The sequence below is a fragment of the Bubalus bubalis genome, chromosome 4 (assembly GCF_019923935.1).
Source record: "Bubalus bubalis isolate 160015118507 breed Murrah chromosome 4, NDDB_SH_1, whole genome shotgun sequence".
Classification (NCBI taxonomy): domain Eukaryota; kingdom Metazoa; phylum Chordata; class Mammalia; order Artiodactyla; family Bovidae; genus Bubalus; species Bubalus bubalis.
The window spans coordinates 82,002,218-82,021,625 of NC_059160.1; the positions used below are offsets into that span (position 1 = coordinate 82,002,218).

Consider the following 19,408-nt stretch of genomic DNA (forward strand, 5'->3'; position numbering starts at 1 on the left):
CTATCCAGCCTTGACCAATTTCTGTGCCACTCCAAACTTGGTGCTACTTTTTCTTCTCTCCATAGTTAAAGTTTCCTAGCCCTTGAAAGCAGAGGATACATACTACATTTGACATATAGTCAATTTAATGAAATGTTTTTCTATTAGTAACAGCTCACTGTTATTTAAAAAATTATGTTTAGCTAAACCTTTTTTGTTGTTTTGTTGTTGTTGTTGTTGAACTGGCTAAAGTAATATTTAAATTTATTTTCTGGCTTAAATTTCCATAAAAGCAATAATATATACATAGAGCACTTTGGGAGTGTCTGAAGTGACTAAAGATAAAGGCTAGTGACTTTATCTCATATGAATTTATTTTTAATTATTCAATATATATTTGAGCACTTATATCAGGTACTGGACTAGTGCTGTATTACAGTGTTCTAGTTTTTATTTTTATTTTTTAAAAATTTCATGAATACCTGCTAAATTCCTTAGGTGTCTTTCTCTTGAGCTTCTGCACAATTAGCTAATATTTAGCTAATTCTCTTTTGCAGTATTTATGTAATAACCTCCATTGGATTTTTATTGTGTGTGATGCATTAAAAGTTAGCTTTTCAGAATTTGGAAGAGGAAGCATTTATGATTTTAAAATGGTTTTGCCTTTCCTCAAGTCTTCTCTGTTGTTCCACGTTTGCTAACTGGCACTGATATGACCTAGACTGCCGTCATGTGTACAGTCCTTTGGTTCTAGATTATTTGAAATTTTCAATGGTGCCCAGCCTATAAGAGAGATTTAGATATTAACAAATTTAATAATAAAGATTTCAGTACTAAAATAAATATATGATCTCTGTCCTTTGTTTATTCGCTTACAGAATCAGTCTAGTTGAAAACAAATGAACTAGAAAATTGTATTTTATATTTTCTTATATAGGTAAAGAAAGACCTGTTCAGCCTTTGAAAACATCAAGAGACACTTCACCCTCAAGTTCTTCAGCAGTTGCTTCATCAAAGGTTTGTTGTATTTCTAAAATTAATTTAAAGAAGGATTACAAAGTAGATGAGATAGACTGTCTAGTACAGTGCTTTTATTCTTTACTATCATATCTTTAATTTGCTGCATTAAAATCTTGAGTTTTAAGTAACCATAACTTGAAAATAGCCACCAGAGTAAATGAGCAGTTTTCTTATGGAATTATTTCCACAGGTTATGCTAAAATTAGTACTTACTGTATGCCTTCTCATCTTGACAATACCTGAGTGGGAGATGGTGTGTATTTGAGAGAATATGCTTTTATTTTGGAAGTGACCTAATTACTTGATTCTTGATAGTATATCATGTATTTTCTTCTGTTGTTAATTCATATAAAAATTCTATGATGTAGGTAAGTATGTTTCCATTCGAAGTTAAATAATTTTCTCAAATTATTTCACTGATGAGTTATCTGCAACATTTAAGAATACCTATACTTCTCAAACTCTTCCAAAAAATAAAAGAGGGTCAAACACTTCCAACATTGTTTTATGAGACTAGCATTATCCTGATATCAAAACCAGACAAGAACATTACAAGGAAAGAAAATTACAGGCCAATATCTCTGCAAAATCTCTTAGTCAGAATTTATCAAATCAAATTCATCAGCACATGATCAAGTGGGATTTATTCTAGGCATGCTAGGATGGTTCGGTATCTGCAGATCAATCAGTGTGATGCTGATTGATAGTGTAGTGTGATAAAATGAAGGATAAAAATCATAGTAGCATCTTACTAGATGCAGAAAAAGTATTTGATAAAATTTAATATAGTTTGATAAAAAGTCAACAAAGGGGGCATGAGGGAACATCCCTCAACAAAATAAAGGCTATATTTGTCAAGCCAACAGCCAACATCATTGTCAAAGCATTTACTCTAGGATCAGGAACAAGATAAGGATGCCCAGTCTCACCAGTTTTATTCAACATAATATTGGAAGTCCTAGCCAGAGCAATTAGGCAAGGAAAATAAATAAAAAGCATCCAAATTAGAAAGGAAGAAGTAAAACTGTCAAGATTTTCAGATTACATGATATTACATATAGAAGACACTAAAAAAGAAATAAAATCAAACAAGCAAGTGGGACCTAATTAAGCTTAAAAGCTTTTGCAGAACAAAGGAAACCATTAAGAAAATAAAAAGACGATCTACAAAATGGGAAAAATATTTGCAAATGGTATGACCAATAAGGACTTAATATACAAAGTATATAAATAGTTCATACACCTCAATATCAAAAAATAGACAGAAGACCTGAATAGGAATTTTTCCAAAGAAGACATACAGGCTAATAGGTACATGAAAAGATGCTCAACATTGCTAATTATTAGACAAATGCAAATCATAATCACAATGAGCTATTGCCTTGCACCATTTAAAATAGCTGTCATCAAAAAGTATACAAATAACAAATGTTTGAGAGTATATGGAGAAGAGGAAACTCTGTGTGCAATTGGTAAGAATGTAAATTGGAAAACAGTATAGGGATTCCTAAAAACAAAAAACAAAACAATAACTATCATATTATCTAGCAGTCTCCTTCCATGTACATAAGCAAAGTAAATGAAAACAGGGTGAACACATGGCCACTCCAAGAGTGCAAGGAAGCTCTGCACCCCTTTGTTTAGCCTTGCTTAAGAATCTTTTTATCATAAACTGCTTCCCATTAGGCACAAAATTCAGCCCATGTATCAACACTGGAAGGAGTTCAGCATCTGTCTGTCAGGATGCTTTCATTTGCCCATATGGCCACTTGCTCATACTAAGGAAAGGCCAAGATGGAAAGAGTAGAAAGACCCTAAACCCATCTCCTCGTAATAGCAAAATCACAATTTTCTATAGAACAATCATTGATGAGAAAGAGTGGGACCCACCAGAAAAGATCTTCTGCAACTAAAGACATAAAGAAGGAACCACAGCAAGAGAGGTAGGAAGAATGGACTCACAGTATAATAAAATCCCATACCCTTCAGGTCGGCAACCCATGAAGGATAATTATATTGCAGAAGTCCTCCCACAGGAGTAAGAGTTCTGAGTCCTACATCAGGCCCCCAAGCCCAGGGTTCTGGCACCTTGAAGACAAGCTCCTAGAGCATTTGGCTTTGAAGGCCAGCCGTACTTAATTGCAGGAGGCCCACAGAAGTGGGGGAAATAGACACTTCACTCTTAAAGGAGGCACACAAAACCGCATGCATACCAGGATGCAGAGCAAAAGAAGTAATTTGATAGTTGCCTGTATAAGACGTACCTGCTGATCCTGGAGAATCTCCTGGAGAGGCAGGGAGCAGCTGCGGCTCACCCTGGAGACATGAACACTGGTGGCAGACATATTGGGGAACATTCAAACACGCAAACACTGTTTCTGGCTGCTACCATCTTGGCTCACTGGCACCAAGATCTGGTGCCAGTGACCCCTGAAGGGGTCAGTGCTGGGATTCCTCAGGCCAAACAACAAACTGGGTGGGAACACAACCCCACCCACCAACAGACAGGTTCTCTAAAGACTTCTTGACTCTATATCCACCTCTAGACATGCCCCTGGATATGTCCCTATCCAGCAAAGGGTCAAGAACCAGCTCTAACTACCAGTGGGTAGGCACCAACTCTTCCCACCAGGAATCCTGTACTAGTCTCTAGACTAACCTCACCCAATAGGGGAAAGACAGCAGAAGCAAGCCAGACCTACTGTGGGACCAGTTGTGCCCTTGCCTTGACCACAGCAGGCCAGCACAGCCTTCTGGACACCCTAGACCCCATACACAACTGTTTTAGGAACTGGCCTCCCCACCTCAGTGATCAGAAATGAGCTCTGAGATCCCTGAACGCTGCAGCCAGACTCCAGAAATTGGTTCTGCCTGCCAGTAGGATAACCCTAGGATCTGACCTCACCCGCCAGTGGGTAGGCAACAGCTCCAGAGTCTTCAGAACTCTAACCCTGTTCAGTAGTGAGCCAGCACTAGCTCCAGGGCCCCCTAGGATTCTGCAGCCAGCTACCTTGTGACCAGGTACCACTAAACAGTAGCCAGCAGCATCTGCACAAGACAGGGCCTGGCAACCAACTGGATTAGGGGCCAACCAAGTCTACTAGACTTCCCACATTATCAGCCCACCATAACAGAAGGACCCGTGCCGCCTTCCTCAGGGGAATGCTCAGAGCATCCAGCTCAGGTGGTGACACTGCTAGGACGCATAGGCCATCTCCCAGAGAACACCACTTTCCCAAGGTGGAGAAGTGTCACTGACCTCTCACATAGATAAAATACAAACAGCAGATTAGACAGAATGAGGCACCATAGGAATATGTTCTAGACAAATAAGATATAACCTCAGAAGAAGAATTTAAGTGAAGATTGGCAGTCTACCTGAAAAAGTTCAGAATAATGATCATAAAGATGATCAAAGAACTTGGGAGGAGAGTAGATGCATAGAGTGAGAAGTTAGAAGGTTTTTTTTTTTAACAAACAGAAAATATAAAGAACAATCAGAGATGAAGAATACAATAGCTGAAATGAAAAATAGACTAGAAAGAATTAATATTAGATTAAATGATAGAGAAGAATAAGTCAGTGAGCTGGAAGAGAAAATAGTGGAAATGACTGCCAATGAATAGAACAAAGACAAAAAGAGACCTCTGGGACCACATGAAGCACATTAATATTCACATTATAGGGGCCTCAGAAGGAAAAGAGAGAGAAAGGACCTGAGAAAATTAAAGATAAAGTGAAAATATTAAAAGCAGCAAGGGAAATACAGCAAATAGCATACAGGGGACCTCCCATAAGACGATGGGAGCTGATTTTCCAACAGAAATTCTGCAGGCCAGAAGGGAGTGGCATGATATATTTAAAGGAAGGGAAAAACCTGCAACCAAGAATACTTTGTGCTTCCCTGGTGGCTCAGTGGCACAGAATCCACATGCCAATGCAGGAGACGTGGGTTCGATCCCTAGGTCAGAAAGATTCCCTGGAGAAGGAAATTGCAACCCACTCCAGTATTCTTGCCTGGGAAATTCCATGGACAGAGGAACCTGGTGGGCTATAATCAATGAGGTCACAAAAGAGTTGGACATGACTTAGTGACTAAACAACAATAAGAATACTTTACCCATTAAGGCTCTCATTCAGATCTGATGGTGAAATCAAAAGCTTTACAGGCAAGCAAAACTAAAGGAATTCAGCACCACTAAACCAGCTTTAAAACAAATGTTAAAGGAACTTCTCTAGGTGGGAAAAAACGACCACCACAGGATTACAAGAAAATTATGAAATGAAAAAGCTTACCAGTAAAGGCAAACATACTATAAAGGTAGAAAATCATCTACACACAAAGCTAGTAGGGAGGTTAAAAGACAAAAGTAGTAAAATCATTTGTATCCCCAATAAGCAATTAAGGTATACACAAGACAATTAGATATAAAATTAAAGACAGTAATCATGAAGTGAGGAGAGTACAAACAGGGCCTTAAAAATGCATTTGAAATTAGGAGATCAGCAACTTGATATATTGCTATAAAGAAGTCTCATTATAACCACAAACCAAAAAAATCTATAAAATATGTACAGACAAGAAAAAGAAATCCAAACATAATACTAACAATAGTCATCAAATCACAAGAGAAGAGAACAAAAGAAGGGGGAAAAAAGACCTAAAACAGCAAAATTACAGTAAGAATATATATAGATAACTATCTTAAATGTAAATAAACTAAATGTCCCACCCAAAGACATAGGGTGGCTGCATAGATACAATAAGACCCATATATATGCTGTGTACAAAAGACTAACTTCAGGTATAGAGTTACATACAGACTGAAAGGGAGGGGATAGAGAAAGGTATTCCATGCAAATGGAAATTAAAAGAAAGCTGGAGTAGCAAATACTTATATCAGACAAAACAGACTGTAATGAAGACTAACAGGAGACAAAGAAGGACACTATATAGGGCTCAAAGGGCCAATCCAAGAAGAAGATATAACAATTGTAAATATGTATATACCCAACATTCGAGGAACTCAGTGTATAAGGCAAATATTAACAGACACAAAAGGAAAAATTGACAATTATTGTAGGGGAGTTTAACACCCTACTTATTAGGTTGGCGAAAAAGTAATTGCAATTCGGACCATGAATTTTAAATTGTTATAATGAGGCTTGAATACATTTTTATTGATCAAAATAGAAACCATTACAAAAAACACATTTTTGCCAGCGAGAGATAAGTTTGTTAATTCCTGGAGCACAAAATCCATGTTTCAGGATTCAACAAATTCTTGGAAAGCACTTTCTGCCTCTTCTTTGTTCTGGAGGCTTTGGAGCTGCTGCTTGGTCTAACCAGTGAGCTGGTCATCACTGATTGTTGTGTGAAATCCACTTGTTTCACATCACAATCTGATCTAGAAATAGTTAATGGTTGTTTCATAGAATAAGAGAAGATGACATGTCAAAATGACATTTTTTTTTTTTGCTTTTTGGTCAGCTTATGAGACACCCACTTATTGAACTTTTTCACCTTTCCAATTTGCTCCAAATGCTGAATGACCATATAGTGGTTGATGTTAAGTTCTTAGGCAACTTCTCATGTAGTTGTAAGAGGATCAACTTTGATGATCCTTTCAGTTGGTCGTTGTCAACTTGCAATGACTGGCCACTGCACTCCTCATCTTCAGAACTCTTGTCTCCTTTGCAGAACTCCTTGAGCCACCACTGCATTGTATGTTTGTTAGTTCCTGGGCCAGATGTGGTGTTGATACTGCAAGTTGTCTCCAGTGCTTTCCTTTGAACTCAAATAAGAAAATCGCTTGAATTTGATTTTTGTCTAACATCATTTCCCTAGTCTAAAATAAATATAAAATAAACATAAAATAAACAGCAATAAGTCATTAGTAATAAAGCATAAAGCAAGAAATGCACATTAAAATAATGTATAACATAACCACATTTAAGAATGTATTCCAGTATCAAATTGCAGAGTTCAACAGTGCAAAACCAAAATTACTTTTGCACCAACTTTAATACATCAATTGACAGATCATCTAGACAGAAAATCAGTAAGGGAACACAGACCTTAAATATAATACATTAGACAAAAAGGACTTGATTGATATTTATAGAGCATTCTATCTGAAAGCACCAGAATACACATTGTTTTCAAGTGTTAAATGGCGCATTCTGCAAAATGGATTGCTAGCTAGGCCACAAAACAAGCCTTAGTAAATTTAAGAACATTGAAATCATATCAAGCATCCTTTCTGACCACAAGGATATGAGAGTAGAAATCAACTACAAGAAAAAAACCTACAAAAAACAAAGACATATTGGAGGCAAAACAATAAGCCATTAAAGGGCCAATGGATCACTGAAAAAATCAAAGGAAATTAAAACAGTATCTCAGGTAGAGATCTGCTTTTTTTTTTTTTTTTTGGACTTTGCTGCATGGCTTGCAGGATCTCAGTTCCCTGACTAGGGATTGAATTCATGCCACAACAGTGAAAGCCTTAAATCCTAACCACTAGGCCACCAGGGAACTCCCTTGCATTTCTGTGTTCATTGTAGTGTTATTTGCTATAGCCAAAATGTGGAAACAGTCTAACTGGCCCTCAATGAATGAATGGATAAAGGAAGTATGGGGGGTGTGTGTGTGTGTGTGTGTGTAATTTATTTATATATATGTGAATATTATTCAACCATGAAAAAGGAGGGCATCTTACCATTTGTGACAACATGGATGGACTTTGAGGGCATTATGCTAAGTAAAAGAAGCCAGATGGACAAACATGAGTATTGCATGATCTCATTTATATGTGGAATCTAAAGAAGGCAAATTCACAGAAAGAAGGGTGGTTACCAGCCTCTGGAGGATGATAGGCAAGGGGAACTGTTGTCAGAGATTATAAACTTGAAGCTACAATGTGTATCAGTTCTGGGTATCTAATGTATAACATAGTTTTGTAGTTAACAATACTCTTGTTATAATTGAAATTTGCTAATAGATTTTTAATGTTCTAACTACAAAGAAGAGATACAAATTGTGTCATCATGAAAGTATTGGCTAACACTATGGCTGTGATTATGTTGCAATAAAAAAGTAGGTAGATATCTCCATTTTATGGCAAGGCTTAGGTGTTAAATAATTTTCTCAAGGACATGACTAGTCTTCACTGCATCATTCTTCACAGGCCTTCCTTCCCAGCATTCCTAAACGTGTTGAAAAGATGATTCATGGTTCTGATCCTCACAATTTTAAATTTGTGGTGTTGCTGAGATTCTCTCCACCAGCCTCCCACATTCTTTCTCTTTCCATGACTGTCGTTACTTTTCTTCTCTTTTTTCTCCACTTCTTTTTGGTTTCTGTCTTTAGTATGTCTGGCTTTTCTGTAAGAATAGGTATCATCTGGTGGGCTATGCTGGTGTTCACAGGGCATCTGCTTCTCTGCCTCAAATAAAAAAAAGAAAAATGTGTTTTTGTGGCGACTTGTGTCTTTGGAGCTTTCCCAGAACTCTGAGGATGCTAGAATGGTGGATTTTTGAATAGAAAAGGTTGATTTTTATTTTTTATTTTTTTACCATATCAAGGATTCTTTACCCATCTGAAACACTGGCTTGTTTTGTGTGTGTGTGTGTGTGTTTGGTTATATAGGAAAGAATGAAGAAGAAAAATAGTACTTCCCATAATTTAAATATGATGATATTTGAGATATTTATCTCCCTTTAACTATAATATGGTGTTTCAAATCATAAAATATGATGCTGTTAAAGTGCTGCACCCAATATGTCAGCAAATTTGGAAAACTCAGCAGTGGCCACAGGACTGGAAAGCGTCAGTTTTCATTCCAGTCCCAAAGAAAGGCAATGCCAAAGAATGTTCAAACTACCACACAATTGCACTCATCTCACATGCTAGTGAAGTCATGCTCAAAATTCTCCAAGCCGGGCTTCAACAGTATGTCAACTGAACCGAGAACTTCCAGATGTTTAAGCTGAATTTAGAAAAGGCAGAGGAACCAGAGATCAAATTGTCAACATCTGTTGGATCCTAGAAAAAGCAAGAAATTCCAGAAAAACATCTGCTTCTGCTTCATTGACTACGCTAAAGCCGTTGACTGTGTGGATCACAACACACTGTGGGAAATTCTTCAGGAGATGGGAATACCAGACCACCTTACCTGCCTCCTGAGAAATCTGTATGCAGGTCAAAAAGCAATAGTTAGAACCAGACATGGAACAATGGACTGGTTCCAAATTGGGAAAGGAGTACGTCAAGGTGGTATCTTGTCACCCTGCTTATTTAACTTATATGCAGAATACATCATGCGAAATGCCAGACTGGATGAAGCACAAGCTGGAATCAAGATTTCCGGGAGTAAGAATTCTGCATATCAGTAACCTCAGATATGCAGATGTACCAACTTTATGGCAGAAAATGAATAAGAACTAAAGAGCCTCTTGATGAAAGTTAAAGAGGAGAGTCAAAATGCTGGCTTAAAACTCAGTGTTCAGAAAACAGAAGATAATGGCATCTGGTCTCATCACTTCATGGCAAATAGATGGGGAAACAATGGAAACAGTGATAGACTTTATTTACCTGGGCTCCAAAATCACTCTAGATGGTGACTGCAGCCATGAAATTAAAAGACACTTGTTTCTTAGAAGAAAAGCTATGACAAATCTAGAGAGCATATTAAAAAGCAGAGATATTACCTTGCAGACAAAGGTCCATCTAGTCAAAGCTGTGGTTTTTCTAGTACTCATGTATGGATGTGAGAATTGGACTGTAAAGAAAGCTGAGTGCCGAAGAATAGATGCTTTTGAACTGTGGTGTTGGAGAAGACTCTTGAGAGTCCCCTGGACAGCAAGGAGATCCAACCAGTCCATCCTAAAGGGAATCAGTCCTGAATATTCATTGGAAGGACTGATGCTGAAGCTGAAGCTCTAATACTTTGGCCACCTAATGGGAACAACTGACTCACTGGAAAAGACCCTAATGCTGGGAATGATTGAAAACAGAAGAAGGGGACGACAGAGGATGAGATGGTTGAATGGCGTCACTGACTTGATGGACATGAGTTTGAGCAAGCTCTAGGAGTTGTTGGTGGACAGAGAAGCCTGGCGTGCTGCAGTCCATGGGGTCACAAAGAGGCAGACATGACTGAGCGACTGAACTGAGCTGAATAATGTGATGTGAATATAAGTTACAGCATAAGACTTTGTATGTGACGAAATATATTTTAACCATAAAATCCATCCCTAGCATGGCAGCATAGTCACACTGTGTCTGTTGTGTTGAACTGTAGCCATGGAGCAAGCAGCTCCTGACCCTGGGCAACTTTTGCAACATGCACACCTAGAGCCCTTGGACCACTCCAACTGACACTGGGCTGGAGTCTGTGGTGGATGAGGAAGCAGAAGGAATGAGGGCCCTGGGGATGGCAGGGTAACACATATTTGGTTTTGGTTCAGGAAGATAGAAATTAGTGTTTTTGAAGCAGAAAAGTGAGCTGGAAGAAATGCCATGAACATGCAAGAAATGTAAACTGCTTACTTCATTGAACCAAGATTGGTTGAACATAGAGATCATCAGAGTGTTCTAACGGACTCACTATGGAGGCAGCATAGTGAATTTGAGTTGTTGAGAAACTACCTTTTAGTTTACTATTCACATATTGTTGTGCCATGTCTACCAGAAAAAAGGGTGGAATTTGTTCGGCATATACTCTCTGCTGACAAAATGGACCTGAATTTTGTGGACAGACATGGAAGCAATTTAGAAAACTTCCTCTTGAGAATTGGTTCACATCCCATCCTTTATAGAGACAGGCTCTTCTGTTTTTAACAGAGGAATGTAACTGGAAGGAGACTGTAAATGTAACTGGGTTTCAGCTGAAAGCAGACTCAGGTTGAAAATGCTTTAATGCAACATTCAGAGTGAAAAACCCAGACAAGATTTACTGAATTAAAACACTGCAGTGATGAACTACAGTCTGTCATCTCATAACTTCTTTGAGTCAGGGCTAGAGTAGTAGATTGACTGCATGGTTTATATAAAGTGCATGGAAATTATGGGCAAGTTTTCAGTGAGTGAAGTGCCACAGTAAAAGAAATGGGTGATGGACTGCAGAGTGCTGGTCATCACATGGATGTGCATGCATGTTCTGTTGATGATATTTTGGAAGATAAAGAACATTATGCAGATCAGTTAAAGGAGTATCCTTTTCATACAGAAGTACTGCAGGTGTGTGCAGGAAACATGACTTAACATAGTATGACTTGGAGATGGCTGCTAAGGACTTAGCATCCAAGAAGCAGCAACATGAGGAGCTCGCTACCGGGACCGTGAGAACATTTTCTTTGAAGGGAATGACTACCAAACTCTTTGGTCAAGAAACTCCAGAGCAAAGAGAAGCCAGAATAAAGATGCTAGAAGAACGAATATGTGAAGGAGAACAACAACTTCAGTCTAAAAATCTGGAAGGCAGAGAATTTGTCTTGGGTTGATATTTAATGCTTGGGCTGATATTTAATGCTTCAAAGAACAAAAGAACTGTGATTTAAAGGAGGCCCTCATAAGCTATGCAGTCATGCAGATCAGTATGTGCAAAAAGGGAATTCAAGTTTGGACCAATGCTAAAGAATGCTTTAAGCAAGATGTAATCCTGTGAAATGAATTTCTCTTCAACTGAAGTACCCCAAAACAGAAGCCCAAGTAAATTAAAAAAAAATCAAGTTGTTACTGAGCATACACAAAAATACACAGTAAGTTGAGAAATTCAACTTTGTTTGATTTTGTTGTAGTTGTATTAATATAGCACAAAGGGATGTGTTTTAATGAAGATTAAATATTCTAATTTGAGGTTTTGGGGACTGGTGCGGATTCTAAAATGTTAATTAGATAAAATAGCCAACAGATTGTCGCTTCTGAACCAGTGACTGAATATCAAGGTATTAGGTCATTTCCAGATGTTCGTTTCAGTGCCTGCTGCTTCAGATCTGCTCATGTGGGGAGTTTTTCCCTAAGATTAAATCTTATCTTGATTTGGTAAGACCCACTAATCTCTCATAAGGGGTTAGTTTTTCTTGCCTTATAGTTGAGCTGTTTGATTTGATAAAGCTCAGCTGAAACTTAGTGTAAAATCTAAGTTATTTCTCCCACATTCATTAATGCCTCCAAACATTACATGCACTAGACAATGCCTTCAATGTGGATTTTACCAGAATTTTGATACTGGTCAAAAATTTTATACTCCCAACAAAGAAGACTCAACTTCTTAGATGTATAGTGGAATACATTGTTATGATCTAGGAATTGCTATATAGAAAGTTTTGAGTATGTGAAGTATAAGCATTAAATTCTCAGATAATTCTTAGCCTCATTGATGAACCTAAATTTTCTCTGCTTGGCCTCTATACATGGTATTTCAGGGTACAAGATATAGCATTTCAATGTAAAAGATACATGTAGTGAACATATGTGTTAAGATCTTTATTATGAACATCCTTTTTTATTGCTTGGCTGTAATTTTTATAAAGATAAATTGTATTGCTTTTGTGTGTGTGTATGTGTTTGTGGTATATATTCAGAAGACAAGCATCCTTGGTATGTTGCTAGCTTTGTAAAACCCTATGTGTGTACTTATTATTACTAATTATGTAAAAAAAATTTTTCAGTGGTTTAGCATTTGACTTTTTTACGTTTGCAATGTTGCTGAATTTTTTGCTGTTTGCCAAACTTATGAAATAAATAAATGAAGTATTATGTTGATTTAAAAAAAATCCAACTCGAATGGATTTTAGATGTTTTCTTTTCTTTTCCTTATGAATTGGAAAAGAACAGCTTCCTGTGTCCTTTTCCCAGGGTTACATGCTAATTTTATTTTCTATTAATTTTTTACATGCTAGCTTTATTACCTAGATTTTCTGATATGGTGGAAGACTTTTGCTTTTAAACATTATGGTTGCTGTCATGTAGGAATAATTCTTCAGAGTTTATTTTCTGCTGTTTTAAGTTACTTTCAAATGAGTTTTTCAAGTGTATAGATTTAATAATGGTTGAATAGAAGGATTCATTTGAAAGATTTTGCTTCCTTCTTCACTAGAGATAGCTTATAATGTTTTATTTTGTTTTGTTTTTGCTCTATAACTTTCTCTTCAAAACAGGTACCAAAAAGAGGTATACATTAAAAAATATATGTGTATCTAATTGTTTAAAAAGCTTTTTAGTGTTATTAATAAGTAATATTATAATAAAGGTATCGCTTATATCTTTTAAATTTTATGTATGGGTAGGGCTTTGGAGTAAGATATTTAGTCTCACCCAGTGGCCATGGAAACACTCGATGTAGACACATTGTGATTATTTTCCAGTAAATATTACAGATGGCAGTCCAGTTTTTTGGTGAATTGAATAAGGTATTGAAGGAGGTCAGGGCCTTGCACATCTAGAAGACCTGGTCTTAAGTTCCAGTTTAGCGTTTATTGGTAACTGTGTATAAATCAGTAACATATTGACATTCAGTTTTTTGGTTTATAAGTTTGTGATGATAAAGTCTACTGAGCTACTTTCATGGAATTCCATTTAATTAAAATACCTAATTTTTGGTTTGCGTATATGTACTTTATAAACAGTAGTATACGATAACTTGGGTTTTCAAATTTTTTTTCTACTTATAGTTTTACTATAGCAAAAGAATACAGATTAGAAGAAAAAAAAGGAAGATACACACAGGGCAAGATTTGGAATGTCCCATAAATGAAGCTTCTAGTTGTCCTTTCTCTGTGGAGTCCAGACCCATTACCTCCCCCGGCAGCATACTCAAAATGTATTTCCAACTTGGTAGCTTGCCTGATTCAGTCTCTAGAATTTTTATTGAGGCTTCATTCCATGAACATTATTTGTTGTATTGTTGCCCATACGGTTGAACTCAGCTTCCAACTTCCTTTCCCAGAGCTTGGGTTGGTGTGTCTTTACCCAAAGCGCTATTAAACCTTTAAGGGTTTGTCTTTTTGGCACTGCTAGCCAACATGGGGACTTTTTCTGCCACTGTCATCTGGAGGAGGTGTGTTTAGGAAGAGTGATACAACTTTACAGAAGAGATGAAGATGAAATTAAACTCCCAAGCATTACACTAGATGCTTTCAGGTCTGTTACCTCTCTTGATTCTCACAACTGCTTTATTTGAGCATGAATATAATATTAGTAACACCTATTTTGTAAATGAGAAAACCAAGGCTCACAGTATCATAAGATATGTATATAAAATCATCTACCCTCCCTAATGATGAAACTGCTATTAAACCCAGCCATAGCATATCTGGACTTTTCTGTTGCATTAATTAGGAATTTACCTTGATGAAATTTTGTCATTATTTATTTCACTGAATATAATTAAACATATAAAGTTGGACTCACTATAATGTCTATATATTCTATAAATTGTATAGTGTATTAGTTAATTGTCAGTGTCTTTTGTTTCATTCATTAGATGAATTTCTAAAGCTTTATATAAATGAAATTAGGAGTCACGTCTAGTCTATGTCCCAGACAAAAGGCAACTTAAAGAAGTTCTGTTTATTTTTGAAAAAGTAAAGAATATACGTGTTCTTTATATAAATTTGAATGCTTATATGATTTTAAGCATTAAGTGGGATATACTTCCTGATGTATTTGAAATTTAAAAACCCTTGAGAATTGTAACAGAACCTTTCTTTTGTTTTTATTAGGTATTAGATAAACCCAGTAGGCTAACTGAAAAGGAACTTGCTGAAGCTGCAAGCAAGTGGGCCGCTGAAAAGCTAGAGAAGGCAGATGAAAGTAACTTACCTGAAATTTCTGAGTATGAGGTAAGGCATAATTTCTTCTGTATTTGCCTGGATTTTAAATTATAGATGAAATTTTGGTTTCTTCTAGTGTTTTAAAATATGTTTAGGGAAAATGTCCTCATGAATTACTAAATTTTACCACACATAATAATAATATGAATATGAATTACTCTGAATTCAGTAATTATACTATGTCTGAATGTCTCTAGTAGTTTAAAAGTGTAAGAATGGTATAAATGTGGAGTATTATTAGGAAGATGCAGTATTTATATATGCTGCTTTTATGAGCTTTTAAAAGTATTTCTAGACATGCTAAGCCACCAGTCATAAATCAGTGAATTCAGAACAAAAATATAATTAATTAAACCTTGGATCTGGGTTATATTTATATTGCATGTTATACTCTATGCAAATTTTTTCATATATATCCCAAGAAATGCAATTATGCATTGTTGGGTCTACCTGTGATTTTTGATGAATCCTGAGTACCAAAAAATGAGAACATTTTTGGGTCCACAGAATATGCTTTATAAAATGTTTGCATTAAAATATTGGAAATGTACTGAAAAATTTTTTTGTAACCTGTAAAAGAAATACAGATATTTTGTGGGCACAGTTAACCTTCTAGATTCAGGATTTGTTACTAGAGGAATTATTTTGACATGGCAGAGAATATAAAAATCTCTGTACCATGATAGATTATATTTGGAAGAGATTTCTGACTTTATATTTTTGAATGCCTTTTAAGACAGGTCCTCTGATAAAAGAGATGAAACGGAATTCAATGTATAAACTCTATACCTATGTGCATCTTAATACACTGTGGAAAGACCTTTCCAAAGTAACTAATATACACTGATCATAGAAAGTACAAATCAGTACAAACCCTATCAGTGCTTATAGAAACAGAGCCTTTCTTTTTTAAAATGCTGATGTGTCACTGTCATTTAGCTATCAGTTTTTCTTACATAGGCCAAAGTTTCCTTGTTACTGTAGAGATAATAATAGATATTTATGCATATTTTCAAGTTAGTATCAAAAATATCAAGCTGTGTCTCTTTGGTACCTCTCTAGCGCTATTTTTTTAAATTTATTTATTTATTTTAATTGGAGACTGATTACTTTACAATATTGTAATGGTTTTTGCCATACATTGACATGAATCAGCCATGGATGTACGTGTGTCCCCCATCCTGAACCTCCCTCCCACCTCCCTCCCCATCCCATCCCTCAGGGTCATCCCAATGGCATGGCCTTGAGTGCCCTGTCTTATCCATCGAACCTGGACTGTTGATCTATTTCACATATAGTAATATACATGTTTCACTGCTATTCTCTCAAATCATCCCACCCTTGCCTTCTCCCACAGAGTCCAAAAGTCTGTTCTGTACATCTGTGTTGCTTTTGCTGTCTCATATACAGAGGCATCATTACCATCTTTCTAAATTCCATATATACGTGTTAATATACTGTATTGGTGTTTTTCTTTCTGGCTTACTTCACTCTGTTTAATAGGCTCCAGTTTCATCTACCTCATTAGAATGGATTCAAATGTATTCTTTTTAATAGCTGAGTAATATTCCATTGTATATATGTACCACAGCTTTCTTACCCATTCGTCTGCCAGTGGACATCTTGGTTGCTTCCATGTCCTTGCTATTGTAAACAGTGCTGCGATGAACATCAGGGTACACGTGTCTCTTTGAATTCTGGTTTCCTTGCTGTGTATGCCCAGCAGTGGGATTTCTGGGTCATATGGCAGTTCTATTTCCAGTTTTTTAAGGACTCTCTACACTGTTCTCCATAGTGGTTGTACTAGTTTGCATTCCCACCAACAGTGTAAGAGGGTTCCCTTTTCTCCGCACCTTCTCCAGCATTTATTGTTTGTAGACTTTTTGATAGCAGCCATTCTGACCAGCGTGAGATGGTACCTCATTGTGGTTTTGATTTGCGTTTCTCTGATAATGAATGATGTTGAGCATCTTTTCATATGTTTGTTAGCCATCTGTATGTCTTCTTTGGAGAAATGTCTATTTAGTTCTTTGGCCCATTTTTTTATTGGGTTGTTTATTTTTCTGGAATTGAGCTGCATGAGCTGTCTAGCACTATTTCAAAGTATGAAGAGTATTACATTTAATAGGGTCATTTACTATTTTCCTTAAGAATTTAATCGTTTTTATATTAATAATAGAAATATGTACTTTAAAGTTGCTGATTTGGATGTCTGATAATTTTTCTCAGAGTAATTAAACCAAAACTTCCAAAAAATACTTAGTTATTTGTTTTCTAAATATAGTATCTTCAACTGTTGTTGTTGTTTAGTCACTAAGTCATATATGACTCTTCTGTGATCCCATGGACTATAGCACACAAGGCTCCTCAGTGTGTGACATTTTCCAGGCGAAAATACTAGAGTGTATGGCCATTTCCTTCTTTACAGGATCTTCTCAACGGGATCAAACCCACGTCTCCTGCATTGGCAAGCAGATTCTTTACCACTGAGTCACCAGGAAAGCCCACATATCTTCAGTTAGCAAAGCTATTATTAAGATATATTCATTCTCCCTCCTTGTCATTTTGATATTTCTTAATTTAAAAAATCAAATCCCACTGGCCTTCAAAGTCAAATTCCCTGGGGGTTCTCAGTCCCTTTGCTGGATCCCCAGCTTGGGAAATCTGTTGTGGGCCCTAGAACTTTCACAACAGTGTGAGAACTTCTTTGGCAGAATTGTTCTCTCAGTTTGTGGGTTGTCTGCTTGGTGGCTCTTTGGTGGGGTTCACATGCTGCACCTCCCAGATCTGCTGTAGCCAGAGCCCCTGTCCCCACAGCAGGCCACAGATGGCCCATGCCTCTGCAGGAGACACCCAAACACACAAAGGCAGGTCTGGCTGGGTCTCTTGTGGGGTCCAAAATCACTGCAGATGGTGACTGCAGCCATGAAATTAAAAGACATTTGCTCCTTGGAAGAAAAACTTTGACAAACCTAGACAGCATATTAAAAAGCAGAGACATTACTTTACTGACAAAAATCCATACAGTCAAAGCTATGGTTTTTCCAGTAGTCATGTATGCTCTGAGAGTTGGACCATAAACAAGGCTGCACAATGAATTGATGCTTTTGAACTGTGGTGTTGGACTCTTGAGAGTCCCTTGGACAGCAAGGAGATCAAACCAGTGAATCCTAAAGGAAATCAGTCCTGAATATTCATTGGAAGGACTGATGCTGAAGCTGAAGCTCCAATACTTTGGCCACTTGATAGGAAGAACTGACTCATTGGAAAAGACCTTGATGCTGGGAAAGATTGAAGGTAGGAGTTCGAGAAGGGGATGACAGAGGATGAGATGGTTGAATGGCATCACCAACTCAGTGGACATGAGTTTGAGCAAGCTCCAGGAGAAGCCTGGCGTGCTGCAGTCCATGGGGTCGCAAAGAGTTGAACATGACTGAGCAACTGAACTGAACTGAAATTTAAAAAAATCTTACTATCCATCTTTTCCAGGTTTTGATTATTTGTTTATAGTCTTTTTTCATTTCTTGACTGGATCTCGACTCTGAATAGTCAGTGACATTGGGGCTTGAAAGATGTTTTTCTAGTACTCTTGTTTTTTCTCTATAATGTGCCCAGAATTTGCTAGAGTTTTGAATTAATGAGAAGTCAGGAATCCTAAAATCTGTGTGTGGAGCCATAGGTCAGAGGTGATTTTCTGTTGGAGCAAAGGCAAGGTAAGAGTACTGTTGAAATTACCGTAGTATGTTTGTTAGTTGGCGTACGTCATTAGTGTTGTACAGCATCAGTCTTGTAGCGTTGTCTGAAAAGTTCTTCAAGTTTTGTTGATACTTTTCCATACTGGAGCAAAGGCATTTGGGAAATTCTTAGGATACTCTGTCTTTTGGGCAAGGATAGTCACATTTGTTTTTAGGCAGTTGTTAAATAGTTGCTCATTTCAGTGATTCTTTTTTTTTTTTTTGAGATATAGACTTTTTAAGAATGTTAGCCTTGGTTCTATAAACTCTTATTTGATTTGAGGTGGAAAGACCTTGATGCCAGGGAAGAGTTTTGCATGGTTCTCTCTGTTCATGTGTTTAGTGACAGTCTTTATATTAACTGTCAAGAGAAGAGATTAAATATTTAGGTTTCCAGTTTGTCTTCTCTTGCTGTCATCAATATAGTTTTAAACAAGTTGGTTGGGAGACCATGTAGTTTATATATAGGTAGTCAGTGAAGTTGAAGATAAATTTAGTGCTATGCTTAAGTATCAGGAATATTAGTGTTCACTATTCTGTTCAGGTTTTTACTTTTACCTTTTGGACTCTAATAGGGAATTTCTGAAAGTATTTGATAGAATGATAGTTCTGAACAGTCTTAGTGACTTGAGGAAGAACAAAAAAGATTCTATTGGTGCCAATGTTGTCATTGTTTAGTTGCTAAGTTGTATCTGATTCTTTTGCCACCTCATGGACTTTGGCCCACCAGGCTCCTTGTCCATGGTATTTTTCAGGCAAGAATACTAGAGTGGGTTGCTGTTTTCCTTCTCCAGGGGATCTTCTGGGCCCAGGGATTGAACCTGTGTCTCCTAAAT

General features: G+C 37.0%; 1 protein-coding gene and 1 pseudogene across 16 annotated transcripts in view; both read left to right on the forward strand.

The window, feature by feature from the left end:
- PPHLN1 (periphilin 1) overlaps positions 1 to 19,408 on the forward strand; it is a 171,296-nt gene that overhangs the window by 85,043 nt on the left and 66,845 nt on the right. For all 16 annotated transcript variants that reach the window (XM_006058175.3, XM_006058181.3, XM_006058182.3 and 13 more), the window contains 2 exons: positions 917 to 996; positions 14,728 to 14,847. In XM_006058175.3, the coding sequence (XP_006058237.1) occupies positions 917 to 996; positions 14,728 to 14,847 (200 nt within the window). The remainder of the gene's footprint in view (positions 1 to 916; positions 997 to 14,727; positions 14,848 to 19,408) is intronic.
- On the forward strand, positions 10,072 to 13,687 carry LOC102395965 (annotated as a pseudogene).